The sequence below is a fragment of the Lontra canadensis genome, unplaced genomic scaffold, assembly GCF_010015895.1.
Source record: "Lontra canadensis isolate GAN:19392208 unplaced genomic scaffold, GSC_riverotter_1.0 scaffold101, whole genome shotgun sequence".
In the NCBI taxonomy this organism is placed as follows: Eukaryota; Metazoa; Chordata; class Mammalia; order Carnivora; family Mustelidae; genus Lontra; species Lontra canadensis.
The window spans coordinates 2070832-2087986 of record NW_022631095.1 but is presented as its reverse complement, the minus strand read 5'-3'; the positions used below and the strand labels follow the sequence as shown (position 1 = coordinate 2087986).

The following is a 17155-nucleotide window of genomic DNA, read 5'->3' as shown; positions in this document are numbered from 1 at the left end:
CCATACATCTTCCTTCATACCTGGCTCTTTCTGCAGAGAGCCACACAGCTTCCTACTCATCTCCTTCAAATATTTCGTCTATCATCACCTCAAAGGAGCTTACCTTGACAGTACTAATTTTAAAACCGCAACCTGACCTCTACCATCACTACCACCACTTCTGGCCCTCCCGATCTTCCAATACTTTAAAACGTAAACTCCATTAAGGACACATCTTTATCTAATTCACTGAAATACTGCAAGTGCCTAAAACAAAGTTTAGCACCGAGTCAGCATTCAATAAATACTCAATAAGGGGCTCCTAGGTGGCGCAGTTGGTTAAGTATCTGACTCTTGGTTTCAGCTTAGGTCACGATCTGAGTCTTGAGATCAGAGCCCTGAGCCAGGTTCTGTGCTCCGCCCAGAGTCTGCTTAAGTTTCTCTCACCATCTCCCTCTGCCCCTGCCCCCAAATTGCTCACACATATGCGCTCGCTCTCTCTAATACATAAAAAAAATTTTTTTAAGTAAGATTTAAAAAATTAATAAATAAACAAATACTTGATAAGTGAATGAATAAAGTACGGGTCCATTCTTCATTGCTTCTTACACCACTTCAGATTCCACTGTAGCACTATTTCAGGACACTCCTTTCCTAACTCTGCATGCCACCGCTTTCATCTTAGTCTCCTGTCTTATCACGGTTCATTATTCATTTCTTGTTCCTTGAATTCATGTCTCTTTCAACTACACTCCCAGCCAAAGCAAATACTAAATGTACTTCCCTCCCCTGCAGGAAATCTTTTACAAACATATGACTTTTCTTGTGAATATAATTACTTTTTTCATTAAGTATAGTTACTTTCAAGAACACTGTTCTAATTCTTCCACAGCAATTTTTCAGCCTACTATTTGCTCAAAAACAGGTAAATCCTCCAGCAAATTCTGCTTGACTTTACACCACGATTTAATTAGACCTGTACTTTCAGATCTGAAGATAAAAAGCTGGCTAACAGCAGTTTTTATTATTCTTTCCGTGCCCCAGAAACTTGAGGGAGGTAGGAAAGGAAATGAATACTTGGGGCTGCAGATATTCCCCACATGAAATCTTCATCTGTGCTTGGAAAAGATGAACATCTTCCACATCTAATTTTTTTCTCTAGCTCAGCTTCTACTCACATATGCATTGTGTATGTCTAGCTCTCTACTTAACACTACCACCTACTAAATTAGGAAGGAACCGTGTTCCCTTACGATAAATCTGCACCAAAAAGAAGCCCAACAACTCAAGGGTGGTGTTCACCTGTAGACCCTCCTTGTAATTCCTTTTGAACCCTGGCAAAGGAAGGGGTTCTAAGATCACAGGCTCTGGACCCAGACTTCTTGACTTCAAATCCCAGCCTCACCATTTACTTTGATGTGTAACCTCACTTTCTTTATCCTTAACTGGAGATACCCACATCTCATTAGGTTGCTGAGCACTAAAGATTAATGCAAGTGCTTAGAACAGTGCCTATTACAAAATAACATTCACTAAATGTTAACTTTTCTTTCTCCTCCCCTTTGTCTTGCCTCTCACCTTTATTTATAAAAGAAGAGATGTTAGTAGGACTATGTCAAGATTTCTTCCATTTACAATTACAATGAAGCACTTTTCTCAAGAAGTGATTTATGAATAAACACCTCCTATAGTCTTTCAATCTAATCTAACCTACACTACATCTAATAAAACTCTTTCCTAATTCCTAATTCAGATGTAAATTTTTCCATGTTCTTATAGTTCTGGTGTGTCAATTTACACAAGAGTATAGCTACATACCTGTGCCTACACAAATGTTTCTGTCTTAAAGGTCTCTGGAATCATATACTTAATTAAAAAACAGACTTCTCATTGGTGTATCATGTGATTAATTTCAGAAGAGCCAGGAATAATTTTTCAACATAGACATGAGAACATCACAGAGTTTAAGAAACACCAATCTATATCATGTTAAGAAGAAGAAGAAATAATTCAGTTACTCACGATGCTCCTGAATTCATGATGCAGCTCTTTGCACCACAAAAACAATCTCTGCCATCATCATGATTCATTCCAAGGTTATGACCCAACTCATGAGCAACAATGGATGCAAACGTCTCCACTGTGATTTGCCCAAACTGCCCAAACACAGGAAAGTATTAATTAGGTTTCTGAACAAAAAGGATATGCTTATTATTTTTTCCACAAAAGGAAATTAATCACTACAATGGTGACCGTCTTTACGATAAATCAAGCATCCAACATCAGTCTTCACACATTTCACTAAGAAACTGATACGACATGGACATAGAGCCTTGAAGCAAAAGACCAATTACGTTAGCGCTAATAAGTTATTTGCAATGATTCATGGGAAAACAGATTCATGGTTCTAATTTAATTTTCTTAAAGGGGGTTTCAACTTCCTTGTCCATAAAAGGTGAGGAGTTAATGAACACATATTAGAAAACTAATCCAATCTCTCAAGAAAAAACACATCTATCACTTCTATCCAAAATATTGTTTTAAGGACTAGAGGAGGAAATAGGCGGTCAAATGCTTGACACTGTCCTAACGCAAACATCCAAAGTTAAATTTCAAGAACAAAAACGTACCACATTAATCCCGCCTGCATGGCTCCTTGAACACACGGTTCCCACAAATGCCATTCCTGCAGTCCCACCAAAACCTTTCTTCCTAAATGAAAATAAAAGGTCAAAGTTAGAAAATGTACTTGGGAGGGGTGAAAGGAACACACTGATCTTACTTCACTGGGCTGGTAGAACCTACAAAAACTGGGAGAAGAATGGCAAAGATAATTGACATTTTAAATCAGAACACAATTAAGTCTTACTTCTTGTTTGTTCTCAGAGAATGAGATTAATATCAGCCATTAATTAATATCATTAATTAATATTAATATTAATTGATTTCTCAAATGAAGATATGTTTTAGATGCCAAGCTTTTTTCCTACCCTCTAGATGAAAAATCATCCTAAAATGCATTATATTTCTTTATTCAAAAATTCTAATGAGGAGAGACAGTTATCACTCAATGAACACAACACACCCAGGAGGCTGCAGAGCAGGGAGCACAGGGAACTTAAGAACCACAATGGCCTCCATATGGGTCCCAGGCAATCATCACCTACACATTTGTATTTCAAGACCTATTTCTCCACCTGGAACTCCTTTGCCCAGTAAATTCTCCTAGCTCATTCCCTCAGCTCCTTCAAGTCTTTACTCACAAGTCTTCTCTTTTAGCCTTCCCTCAACACACCAACCTGACTCCTCCAATACTTTTTTTCTTCGCAAGTGCTCCACTATTTATTGAATAGAAAAGCATAATAATAACAACACAATGTATTTAAAATGTTCTATAAGCCTTCACAAGCACTTTACAAAAATAATCTCATTTCATCCTGAAATCCTACTAGATAAAAATTACTGGGCCCACTGAACAGATTAAGAAACTGAGACTCTGGGAAGTTGTATCTTCAGCTGTTAGGTCACCAAGCTGTGGTCTGACATAATGCTATCTGATTCCACATTTACTATCCTCAATAACTATACCATCCTGGCCCTTTCTCCCCTGTAGCCAGGTAAGCACATTCTAATTAGGGAGAAATTCAAGTAAAGAAATCTGTCTTCATGTCATGAGGAGCTGAGCCTACAGTACAAAAAACTGTGGCTACTATGATTCTTCAGACATTTCCTGAGTCAGAATATGAGCTTCACTGGTTGTAACCTTAACCTCCCTGGGAGACATGCAGCTACAGGAAAATGAGGTACTTATTCCTTCACATGATGATAGAAAATTAGAACCCAAGACACTGTGTTGTGTATCTAGTTCCATTATCACAAACATAGATGACAGAGGCCACACGACATGCCCAAATTCAAGATGTTTCATTCTGTACCAGTCTCCACTATCATGCCAAGGCAGGCAGCTCCTTCAGATGAGAAAGGCAGATGCCCACCCTTGGCCTTCACTGGCTAAACCAAAGGCAAGGAGATGGGAGAATTCAGCCTTAAGCATCATCTCAGGCAGTGCTTTTCAAACTATCTAGAGGGAAGAGCCAGTAATTTTTTCTTTAATTTCCAATTCATTACAGACCAATACGTCCTCATTTTCCCATTTTTTTAATTGAAATCATTGATATATTAATTTCATGTGTATAATACAGTAATTGGAAAATTATATACATTATGAAATGCTCACCACCATAATATAGTTACACTCTTCCTATACTTTTACTTCTACCCTCCCTGCTCTATTTTTCCTCCTTATCACTTATTAGTATTAATATATTATACACATTTATTTATCTCATTTATGGCTAATCTCCTCTACCACAATATGGACTCTGTAATGGCAAGAATTTTCATCTGGACAAACACAGTTCAACTGTATGAGTTCCCTTACAGAAAATTCTAAAAAATGGAAATTAGCCCACATTAACAGAAAAAAGATTAATGGTTGCTTGGGGAAGGAATTTTTTTGGTTTTTTTTTTGGAGGGGAGAGGAGATTGGATTACAATGGGGCCTGGAGGGAATGGACATGTTTGTTATCTTGATCATAGTGATAATTTCATGGCTATATGTCAAAACACACCTCAATGTACACTTTAAATATGTGCAGCTTAATCTTCATCTGTTAAATCTCAATAAACCTGCTTAAAAGTTTAAAACATTTTAAAAATACAGAATTTTTGTCTTCTTTATTCCTTGCTATCGCCAGTACCTAGGGTATACACCTAATAAGTATTTTTTAAATGAATGAGTAAATCTTTCTCTGAGGTATCTGACCAACAAAGAGAAGAGGACCAGAGATACTGCCATAAGGGGACTGCTAAGGAACCACCTACGCCAGATCACCCTCTACTTAATACCAGAGTCTCCAGGCCCTACACATGGACTCAATGCTTCCAAAAGGCTCTTTAGCACCCCATTCTTAACCAAAAACACAGCCAGGGATCATTAGACAGACATTTGGGAAATGCCTCCACATGACAGATGGATACCAGACAGAAAAGAGAAGACAGCTTGGTAGGTTTGGTTGGGCAAGGCATGAGAAATGTGCTAGACCCTTTGCTCTTCTTTGCTCTTGCCTTTATTGGTCCTGCAGAAGAATCACAGATCTTTATCACACTTTCTCAAGCACGTGATGCGTGATGCATGACAAGGGGTCTTGCTGGAACTAGGAGGATCTGTTTATGGGAAAGATTCGATATGCTAATCTGCGTGTTCTAAGAGTTCTGCTAAACATAGCCTAGGGGACAATGCATACATCTCTCCGATCACAGGGCGGCTGTTTGGGCTAAGAAAGCTTGGGGGAACTCCCCACATGGCATTCCTACGGCAGAGTGGTCATGCAGGCCTCCTGGTCATGCATGCCTCAGCATCCCAAAGGCCTGGGCCCTCCTCCGAAATCTTCCCTGCCCCCAAGCGGTCTCCGTGTTACATTTTATCAAACCAGGTAATGTGGATGATTTCATGCTCTACATTAATAACTCAAACACAAGGGAAATTTTTCCTCAGAAAAAAATTATGAGTTTTAGGTACCATCAACACTGAGGGAGGCAAAAATACATAAATTAGAACACTTTTCTGCAAAAAGCTTGCCTATCAAGTCGGAAGACTTTTTCAGGGGGTAGGACATGGGGGAGGGGGGTGGATAAAGAGTAACAATAACTTAACTGCTTTGCCAGGCAAAGGAGGCTGCAGCAGGATAAGGCCTTCAAAACTTCATCCCTCAAACCAGAAAACTTTTAAGCATGAAATATTTTAAATAGTTTTAAATGAGGATTTTGCTGTAAATTCTGGACTGTATTGGTATCAAGTGATTTATCTAAGTTTAGGTTTTATTATGGTACCATGAAAATGCTACGTAAAAGAAAAAAATTTTAAAACATCTACCAGTAAAATCCCAAAGAGAGTAAAATAATTATTATATCCATAAAATGAGAACTTGATTATATAAAAATATTAAAGGGGACAAAAAGATCTACAGAATATTAAAAATAAGATGACAGAAATAAAAAAACTCAACAGAAAGCTTAAAAGAGAAATTTAAGGAAATATCCCAGAAGGCAGAACAAAAAGACAAAAAGAAAGGAGATGGAAGATAATAAAATTAGAGGACAAACACAAGAAACTCAAAGGCTAACCAAATAAAAGGAACCACAGAAGGAATGACAACCAAAAATAAAGAAAATCAAATCGTCTACAAAATAATAAGAAAAAAATTCCTAAAACCACAGGACATCAGTTTCAAGACTAAAGTTCCCACTAGGGGCGCCTGGGTGGCTCAGTGGGTTAAAGCCTCTGCCTTCGGCTCAGGTCATGATCCCAGGGTCCTGGGATCAAGCCCCGAATAGGGCTCTCTGCTCAGCGGGGAGCCTGCTTCCCTTCCTCTCTCTCTGCCTGTCTCTCTGCCTACTTGTGATCTCTGTCAAATAAACAAATAAAATTTAAAAAAAATAATAATAATAAAAAAAATAAAGTTCCCACCAAGAACACAACACAATAAATGATAAAAGACCTACACTGAAGCATTATCATCAGGACAATTCAGAAACCTGGGAACCAAGAGAAGATCCTACAAGTTTCCAGAGAAGGAAGAAAACAAACAAACCCACAAAGGACCAGGAATCAGAAATGGTTAAGGCTTCTCAGCAATAATACTGGAAGTCAAAAGACAACAGAGCCATACCTTCAAAATTCTGAAGGAAAAAGACTTCATGCCTCAAATTTAACACAAAGCCAAATAACCAAAAATGTTACAAAACAAAACCCTGAAAAAACTGAGTTAGTTAGGCCCTAAGATAATCAGAGGTTACACAGGTGTAACTTTTAAATTCTATTCTGAGACTATGAAGCACAATTTCTGACTTGCAAGAGGTCAAAATTTTTTCTTTCCATATATTCTTTCACAAGACAAAGGTAGAAAACATTCCATAACAAGGTTGAGGGAGTAAAATCCAGGAAAGAGGAAGGACATGGAATAAAGGTGACAGGGGATCCAACACAGAAGGGAAGACTCATTATTATACTGTGACTTGTCACGGGGAATATCACACAAAGCCCTCCTTATTCAGAAGAATGCTCGAAAACCTTAAGAAAACATGATTCTAATAAAAAAAAAAAGCAGAAGTTATTGACCATTACATTAACAGCACTTTTTTTTTAAATCTCTTACAAAACGAGCTGTGCACTGTCATGTCTCCGACGTGTTATGAGAAACTTTTCCCGCCACTGTACAAAGTTCCCCAACACATCACCAGCACCTCCAATAATGTTGATCAGGTTTCCATTTGTCCAAATCTCTAGTCCAACTAGTACAATTCGAATATTCAACATAATATACATCTAGGAAGAAAACAGAAATAAAAGTATGTAAAATATATTAAAGAATCTTAGAGTATCTTTTAACTTATAATGAACACAACTACTTAAAATAAAAGCAGGACTCCTCCCCTCCAAAAAATATACTTCTTTCAATATAATGAGACTCTAACTTTTTAAGGGTCTCAGTGTCCTCATCCACAAAATGAAAGTAATAGAAGTTCAAAATTGTTTTTACCTTCCATTCCAAAATCTGAAAAACTGAAAATTTATTGCTCTAAACTAATGCAAATCTATTTATGGTCCATATGTATCTCACTTAATATAAATATTCATACATTTCACTACAGGAATATCAGTGACTTTGATTAAAAAGAGCTACCAGAGATCCTGTTAGAGGTGTTATGCAATACATAATGAACCATATTATCTTTCTAAACTTTTACCTAAAATCCTAATTATACATACCCCAAAAGTTTCAGATAGTGCACTATGGAATGCATTTTTATTTCATAGAGATACTGGGAGGAATAAATGAAAATAAATGTAAAGCACTTGGCTCAGTTTCTAGCATATTATAAATGCTCAAAAGAACACTACTGTCCTCATCATTATTATGATTATGCTTAATATTCACATCAAGGAAATACCTTATAGAGGAAATTATCTTATAAGAACATGCATCTAATTCTTCAGTATCTCCCACCGGATAATTGAACTACAAACCCTCCAACCAAACTTCTCTCTCTCTCCTTCCCTCCCTCTTGCGCGCACTCACACTCTCTCTCTCTCTCTCTCTCTCTCTTACACACACACACACACACACACACACAGAGTCCTATCATGGTTTCAGAGTAGGAGGCAGCCTTCACCAAAGTAAGATTGAGTAAAAATTCAAAGGTCTTTTCATAAATGCCAAAGTTCCTTATCCTTTCTACACTGAGAATAAAACTACAATTATACATTCCCTTCAAACATAAAAAATGTTACAAAACAAACTAGAAAACAGACCCCTGAAAGAATGAGTCCCTAGGATAATCAGAACTCAAAATGAAACAATTTTTAAATTCCGTTCTGAGACTATAAAAAGACAGTTAATAGAAAACACAACTCACACTATCCAAGTAGTTTGCTAAACGGATCATCTCCTCTCTCACTGCAGTCTGATTTCTTCCCATCATGTCATACTGAAACGCAAGAAAGGAAAATCACTTCACCAAAGTCATTTATGAAAAAAGTTTCTAAAATCTGTTATAATGAAGGTAAGAATCCCAAATATTTCCTCTGCACTAAAAATGGAGGCATTTAGACATGCACCTGCCTTTCAAATTAAGAAATCTAAAGGATACATTTCAGCGAAATAAATAGGAGTAAGAAAAACAGGTTCAAGTATGAAATAAATATTAAGCAAAACATACCGAAATCTTTATTTGTTCCAAATTAGCATAATTTTAAAATAAATTCTCTTTAATGCTCTTTTTATTCATTTTAATGCAAAAATGTTTTCAAACAGTTTATACAGGTAGTGTTTAAAACCATCAAAATGCACAGATAAAGGGACAAAAACAATCTAACAGATTTCCTGACTTTTCATCCCTTAGGCTAAAGACATTACCAATAAACAATTTCTAAACTCTGGGCTAAATTAATAATGAGAGATTAACCAATGTTCACCAACAGGCATTATATGTAGACAAAATAGATATTTAAAAGTTTAACTATATTAAAACAAACAGTTGATATGACTATTTTCTTCAAGACCCAGCTAAATCCAAATGTCTATTTTAAATTATTTTAATACAATCAACAAATAACTAATGAAAAGAAAATTTTAAAAAGAATGTATGGTTTTGCTCTAAGATAAGAGCATTAATATATCAGATCTTATTTAATATATCAGAACATATCAGATCTTTTATCAGTCAGGCATTTTATCATGATTCTCCTAAACAAACAAAAAAATTAATTTATCCAATAAGGTTTGATTAAAATGGAATCATTCTTATTTTGAACCATTTTCCACCAGTACGTAACATCTATCTGGAGAGAGTAATAAATAAAAACATTACAAATCTCTATTTTTGACTTGTCCAAACATTCTCCAGAAACTTTTTATCCATTATCAGGTGCAAAGTTCATGCTTGGTCACACTCCCTGTGCTTTTTCCTTCTACCACTTGAAGATAATGAACCTACAACGAACAAATCTGAATACATTTCTATCTGTTAATAAACACAGCTTGTTTATTTCCAACCTATGCACAATAAGGGATTTTTTTTAACCATAAAAATCCTCTAAACTCTGTAGCTTACAAGAAAGGAACTGCCGATATTGTTAAGTTTCTACAACTTTTTCACACAAACAACAAAGCTAAAGTAAAAGTCAGACAAAACATTTCAAATAATCTGTTAAATTATGTAATAGCTGTATCTAAAACTGATAACCCTGTAAATGCTGAAATAGACCCATTACTTTTCTTAGCTAAGTTAAGCACAATTCTTAAATATGAATAAGGAAAATCCCTGGTGTTATCCTGGACACAGAAACTAAGAGTAAAGACTAAAATCAGCTATTCTCCTGTATTCCCTTCTGAAGCATGCCACAACCTGGAAGTTTCCGTCTCTTAAAGTGACATATATGCAAGTTGGCTGAAATTCTAAAGAGCAAAGTAATTTCATTAGGCAACAAAGCAGTATCTGATTGTTGGTTTTTCATCACAGTCCTTTAAAGCCATCTGAAAAGGTGACCCTAACTAAAGGGCAATACAGTTTTGCTTAAGAAACTCTGCATGAGGAGATCACCCAAAACAACTGGGTTGAGAAGAGGGGAGAAAATGACCAGTAAAAATAGTTAGAGGTACTCTCATTTACTACATTCAGCTTCTGGTGGGGTTATGAACATCAAGCATTTTTAGAGGAAAAAAGCCATTTGAGATTTAAAAATACATTTAAGAAAAATCAATACAAATATATTTTATGTTTCTTTCATGGGATGCTCACTTCTCATCTGCTTTTCATGAAAAAGAAGAAAAACTGTCACCAATCCTACCCTTTCCTTGTCTACAACAATGAACAGCTCCACATATCGGGTCTGTGGCAGGACAGCTCTTCTTCTCTGTCAAAAACACAAACATCATAAAGACAAAAAAAAAAATTTTAAGACTACATGTTAAAAAAAAAAAAAAGAAAGAAAGAAAACTACATGTTTTTCATAGGCAGTGACCTTACCCTCATCTCTAATCTCTTATTTCAGGCCAGCTAAGAATGTGATAAAGTTAATTTACTTTACACAGAACAATAAAGCCAAAAACGTTTTTTTCTAAAATAGTGACATCTCCTCTCTATACTAGCCTGAGAAAAATTCTAGTTAACAACAATATGAGGTATTCAAATTTCCAAAGCAGAGTTACTGATTTTCTAATATCAAAACTACACATACTCACACACTCTAAAGGGAAGCCCCATTACTATGCTGAGTGAAAAAAATGAATATAAGAATTATACTATTACAAGAATACAATAACCCAGAGCAGAAGTGAGGACAAGGTTGCCACTTCAAAACAGGACTAGTTCTGTGATTTTCAGAAATTAATATATAAAGTACAGACTTACAAAAATTTAAAAGTTCTCCAATGACTGAAGTTAAAAAGAACGGTCCAACAGTACAAAAGAGTGGAGGCAAGAAAGGCAATGAAAATAATGCCATAAACTCATATGAAAATATATCAGAAGAGGTGCATGTCTTCCAACACAGCAGCATCATCTCACATGCAGAAAGGCGCAGTGCCCACAACTGAAGTTGACCTGTTCCTAGAAACATTTCAGTCTTTAAGAGCCCCACGTCAAGAGTAAGCAGGGAATCCTAAAGCTGACTCAAAAGAGAGATGCAAGTGTTCCTGGAAGACATCTTAAATAAAGTACTAAGTCTCAATTCGTCTCTCTTTCTCCGATCTAGGGCTCAGAAATCACTATTCTTGTTGGTGTGAAATATATATAAATAAAAAATTGTACTGCTCTCTGGAAGACAATATAATGGACTATCACGCAGCAGTGATAAAAAGAAATAAGTTTTAAGATTTAAGCCCTGATTTCTAAAACACGCAGAAGCTTGACTGCATTCGACTCGGTAGCAGGAACTGCATCTTTTTATCCCCTAGTACCTGTCAAAATGTCTGGTCCATAGACAGCAAAAATATAACAAAGATAAGTATTGGTTTAATGCATAAAGACATGATTTTTTAACACGTTAGTCTGAGCTGTTAAGAAATATATTTCCTTACTCGAAGTAGCTGAGTGATGCTAGGAGGATCTTCTTCTTCATAGTTTGTGGTTTCTGTCTCTATATCCTTGTTGGAAACCCCACATTTCAGAGGCTCTTTGTGGACATCATCCATTCGATAAAAGATGTGCTCAAAACGAGAGCTGTTTTGCAGGGGTTCAATCCCGTAACTCACATTCTCTATATGCAGCAATCCTCTAAGTGTCACGTTACACATACACAATTTTTAAGAATGAAGAAAAATAATACACAGGAAAAGGAATCAGAAAACCGAAATTCAAATCCTAGTTCTTAACATGTATAGGAAAGGGTAGCAGGGTGGAGAGAAAAATAGCATAGTTTTAGAGTCACGCAGATGTAAATTTAAAACTCAAGACCTCGGGGTGCCTGGGTGTCTCAGTGGGTTAAGGCCTCTGCCTTCGGCTCAGGTCATGATCCCAGGGTCCTGGGATCAAGCCCCACATCGGGCTCTGTGCTCTGCGGGGAGCCTGCTTCCTCCTCTCTCTCTCTCTGCCTGCCTCTCTGCCTACTTGTGATCTATGTCGAATAAATAAAAAAATCTTTTAAAAAATAAATAAATAAATAAATAAATAAATAAAACTCAAGACCTCTACCTACTAACATCGCTCCCTAAAAAGTCAGTTAACCTTTCCAAGTGACTGTTGTATGTGTAACAGAAAGCAACTCAGAACCGTGGCTAAAAGTATGGAGTGTGGAGCCAGAGAACCAGTGTTTGAATCCCAAATGTTTCTCCCTAGCTGTGGGGCTCTCAGCAATGACTTAACCTCTACCTTACTTTATTCTACATGGGGTTGTTCTGAAAACTAAATTATTAAGTAAGAGTGAAATACTTAGAACATGGCCTGACGCACAGTCACTGCTCTGTGTTATTACTTAAATGGAGATAATTATAGCCATCTTATACAGCTGGTTTGAGAATTAAAATATTTATTAGTTCAATCAGTTACATAACCAATAAACCAGAATAGCATCATATTGCCAGGCCTTCAATAAATGTAATTTTAATATTATTATCATTTTACTTGATATGTAGTACAATTTATCTGAACCTCAGTTTGCTCATCACAGAGATAGTGAGCCCCTTTTCACAGACATTATGATACTTAAATGAAAGAATATACGTGAAAATTTCATATAGTGCTACAGAAACTAAAAGTATGTTTTTTTCTAAATAGCAAAATTACTTAGCAGTCTCAAATCAATGAAATTTTCTCTTTAGATACTGAAACTCATCAACTGTAGTGTTTTCTTAAATAAACATGTCAAGAATAATACCTGATACATATCTCTAAAGACCTTCCACAATACCAAAGGAAAACCTAATTTTGTTAAGTCCCTCAAATTACTTGATTTAGAAACAGAGACAGGTAAAAGGGGAGGAAATAAAAGAAAAAAAAAATAACACAGAAAATTCCTTACCTGAGTCCGAAACAGTCGCTAAGGGCAATGGATGAATTGTAAACTCCCTCCACATAGCCACGATAATGACAATGATTCTAAACGATAAAAACTGTATTATCTTCAAATACTGTTACATGTCTATAATTCATCATAGAAATTACAGAGCTAACAAAATTATTTAAGGTCAATAAACTAACAATTCTGTTTATATCACTGACATCTTATATCATGGCATTCTTTGGACTACTACCCCCCTATAAGCATACAAATGTTTAGGCAGAATTCCAGAGGATACTAACTACAAACAGCTCTGCTCCAATAGCCTTTAAGCTTAGCAGCAGAACAAGACAGCATTATGTCATGTTTAATATCTTAGATCACAGTCAATCCAGGAAGCAACAGCAGCCAATTGATACCTAACACAGAAGGGGACCTTGTGACAAGCTAATGATGCCAAGGAGGAAGAAAAGTGAGTATGTGGCAAGAAAGTAATATTGATCACATGATTTTCTTTTCTTCTTATATTTATATTAATCATATTATTATTAGCTTTACATTTAGCCATCTTAAAAAATAAAAAGAGGCTTTATCCTTAATTTTGAACAACAAATTGACCATTGGAAGTACAAGCATATTATCACTAATACCAGATTTCTTTTACTACACGATGAGATTTTATCCTCTTAAAACAGTCTCAAACCACTAAAACAAAGCCAAGGTCACGGGGGAAGGGGGTTGTTGGGGAGACTAGCCCTACCACACATTAAGACATATCACAAGGCCTTAAAAATTAAAATAATATGGTCCCAGTAGTGAATTAGAGAACCACCAGTGGAACAAAATCTGGGGGACCTGAAATAGCCCAAAGTACATATGGAACTGGGGCAAGGATTTTTATAATAAATGGTGCTCAGACCACTGGTTAGACATTTGGAAAAAGTTAAAATTAGATCCATACCTCACTCACCACACATAAGAATAAAATCTAAATGAATCAAGAATCTAAACATAAAAAATAAAAACTACACAAGAACTAAAAGAAAATATGGGTGACCTTCTCTTTAACCTGGGTGTAGAGAAAGGCTAACTATCACTCAAAATATATATGCAATAGAAGGGAAAAAATGATAATTTTTACTACATAAGAAGTTTTTCAAACTTCTATGTGAAAAAAAAAAACATCAAAAAACAAAATCAGGGAGGTTGGGAGAGCCTAGTGGTGGGTATTATGGAGGGCACGTATTGCATGGAGCACTGGGTGTGGTGCATAAACAATGAATTCTGGAACACTAAAAAGAAATTTTAGAAAATAAATAAAAATTTAAAAAAAAACAAAATTAAACACAATACACAGATTGGGAAAAAAATATCTGTAAGTTATATCACAGATACAAGACTAATATTCCTAACTATAAAGAACGCTTGAACATCCAAGGGGAAAGATTAAAAACTCAACAGAGGAGAGGAAGAAGTAAAACTGTCACTATTTGCAGATGACATAATATTATATATAGAAAACCCTAAAGACTCCACCAAAAAACTGTTAGAACTAATAGATGAATTCAGTAAAGTTGCAGGAAACAAAATCAATATATAGAAATCTGTTATGTTATATACACTGATAATGAAGTAGCAAAAGGAAAAATTAAGAAAACAATCCCATTTACAATTGCATCAAAAAGAGTAAAATACCTAGATATAAATTTAACCAAGGCAGAAAGATCTATACACAGAAATTGGTAAGACATTAATGAAAGAAATTGAAGAAGATACAAATAAGCAGAAAGATAATCCATGATCATAGATTAGAAGAACAAATGTTAAAATGTCTAGACTAACCAAAGCAATCTACAGATTCAATGCAATTCCTATCAAAATTCCAAGGGCATTTTTTACAGAAATGGAACAAAAACCTAAAATTTGTCTGGAACCACAAAAAACATCACATGGAATAAAGATACTTCTTTCTCTTCTTGAGAAAGAAAAAAAAGAAAGCTAGAGGCATAATGCTCCCTGATTTCAAACTATATTACAAAGCTATGGCAATCAAAACAGTATGGTGTTGGCATGAAAACAGACACAAAGATCAACGGATCAGAACAGAAAGGCCAGAAGTAAACCCACACCTATATGGTCAATTAATTTCTGACAAAGGAGCCAAGAATCTACCAGTTTCTTCAATAAACTGTATTGAAAAAATTGGACAGAAAATAATGAAACTAGACCACTTTCTTACACCATACATAAAAATTAACACAAAATTAGATTAAAGGCAGCATAGCAACTATAGTTAATAATGCTCTACTACATATATGAAAGTTGCTAAAAAATTAATCTTAAAAGTTCTTATCAGGGACATCTGGGTGACTCAGTCGGTTAAGCCACTGCCTTCAGCTCAGGTCATGATCCCAGGGTCCTGGGATCGAGCCCCACATTGGGCTTCCCTGCTCAGTGGGGAGCCTGCTTCTCTCTCTCTGCCTCTGCCTGCCACTGTGCCTGCTTGTGCGTGCTCGCTCTCTCTCTCTGATAAAATCTTTTTTTTTTAAATAAAAATAAAAAAGTTCTTATCACACACGCACAAAAAAATTTTAACTATATATGATAACAGATAATAAGATTTACAGTGGCAATCATTTCACAACATATACAAATATCAAATCATTATGATGTATACCTGAAACTAATGCAGTATAACATATATTGATTATACCTCAATTAAAAAAAAACATTTCTTAGAGGAACAGCAACAAAAAAAAAGTGGAAAACAGGGCAAAAGACATGAATAGGCAATTCACAAAAGAACATAAAAATACCTCACATATATGAAGATTTTCAATCTCACTCATAAAAAAGTAAGAATCCATGAGTCTAAACTGACACAAATAATTAACAAAGGAAAACTTTTCCTTGCAGAAAGCACTAACGCACAGAGAATCACTAATGAAATTAGGAAATCACCATTTTAACCACCATCATAATAACCATTAATTCAGACAAATACTAAATGCTAACAGTAGTGGGTAAAAATTTAAGAAGTAACAGGATATTTATATTAGCCTCAAAATGTCTAACCATAATATTCATTAAGAAGGAAAAAAAATTAACTGTACAGAAGGAGAAACCTGGCAGAAAATTTCTTAACTAAATGATCAAAGTTAACATGATCAGCAACAACACTAACCACAGTACATGCTTTTTGACAGGATACACTGAGGACCACTCGGTATCACTCTGGTGATATTCCTGCCAAAAGTGCATAACCTGAATCTGATCATGAGCAAACATCAATCTCAAAATGCAGGACATTCTACAAAAGTTTGCCCATACTTCTCAAAAATGACAGTGCCATGAAATACAAGGAATTTAGGCGACTACAGAGACATGACCACTGAATGCAACACATGAACTTGGATTTTCTCTTGCTATGCATAAAGTACATTACTGGGATGGTGGACCCACAAAATATGTATCAATAAGATCTGTAAATTAGATAATAGTATTGCTTCAATGTTAACTTCCTAATTTTGAAAATTATACTTGGTTACATAAAAGAATTCCTTGTTTTTTTGACAAAGGGATACCATGTCTGCAATGTACTCTAAAAGGTTCAGAAAAAAAAAAAAGTAGAATAAAGCAAATGAAGTAAAATGTAGGTGAAGGAGATGCATGAATGTTTTATATTATTCATGCAACATTTCCTCTAAGTCTAAAGTGGTGAAAATTTAAATAAGAAAATAAAGAAACAAACAATTCTATGCTAAAAATACAGGCTCAATTTCAATATTTTACAACTTTTTCTAGTGTGGGCAGTTCACAACCACTCATGTTTTTTTTTCCCAGTCCTTTGTGTTAAAGTCTAGTTTTGATATTGCCTTATTCTCACTAGAGGAAAATAAAGACATTCTACTATTACCAATGAGGTAGCACTGATGATATAATAATACTTCTAACTCATGGCACTCCAATATTAAATGTTTCTAGTTTCAGTGATAGTAGAAGCTCTCTTATTTGACATGACTGAAATCCAGCACTTGGTCACTCGATCTATCAACTCGATGGTATTTTTTAAATGACTTGGGTTTATTTAATCTTTCCAAAGCCTTCAATGCACTT

At 35.4% G+C, this 17155-nt stretch overlaps 1 protein-coding gene across 2 annotated transcripts in view; it reads right to left on the bottom strand.

Moving 5' to 3' along the window:
• ADAM9 (ADAM metallopeptidase domain 9) overlaps window positions 1-17155 on the bottom strand; it is a 142641-nt gene that overhangs the window by 97979 nt on the left and 27507 nt on the right. For both annotated transcript variants that reach the window (XM_032838045.1, XM_032838044.1), the window contains exons 5-11: window positions 13061-13137; window positions 11622-11817; window positions 10391-10456; window positions 8458-8529; window positions 7197-7366; window positions 2610-2691; window positions 2002-2135 (exon numbers count right to left, since the gene is read on the bottom strand). In XM_032838045.1, coding sequence (XP_032693936.1) covers window positions 2002-2135; window positions 2610-2691; window positions 7197-7366; window positions 8458-8529; window positions 10391-10456; window positions 11622-11817; window positions 13061-13137 — 797 coding nt within the window. The remainder of the gene's footprint in view (window positions 1-2001; window positions 2136-2609; window positions 2692-7196; window positions 7367-8457; window positions 8530-10390; window positions 10457-11621; window positions 11818-13060; window positions 13138-17155) is intronic.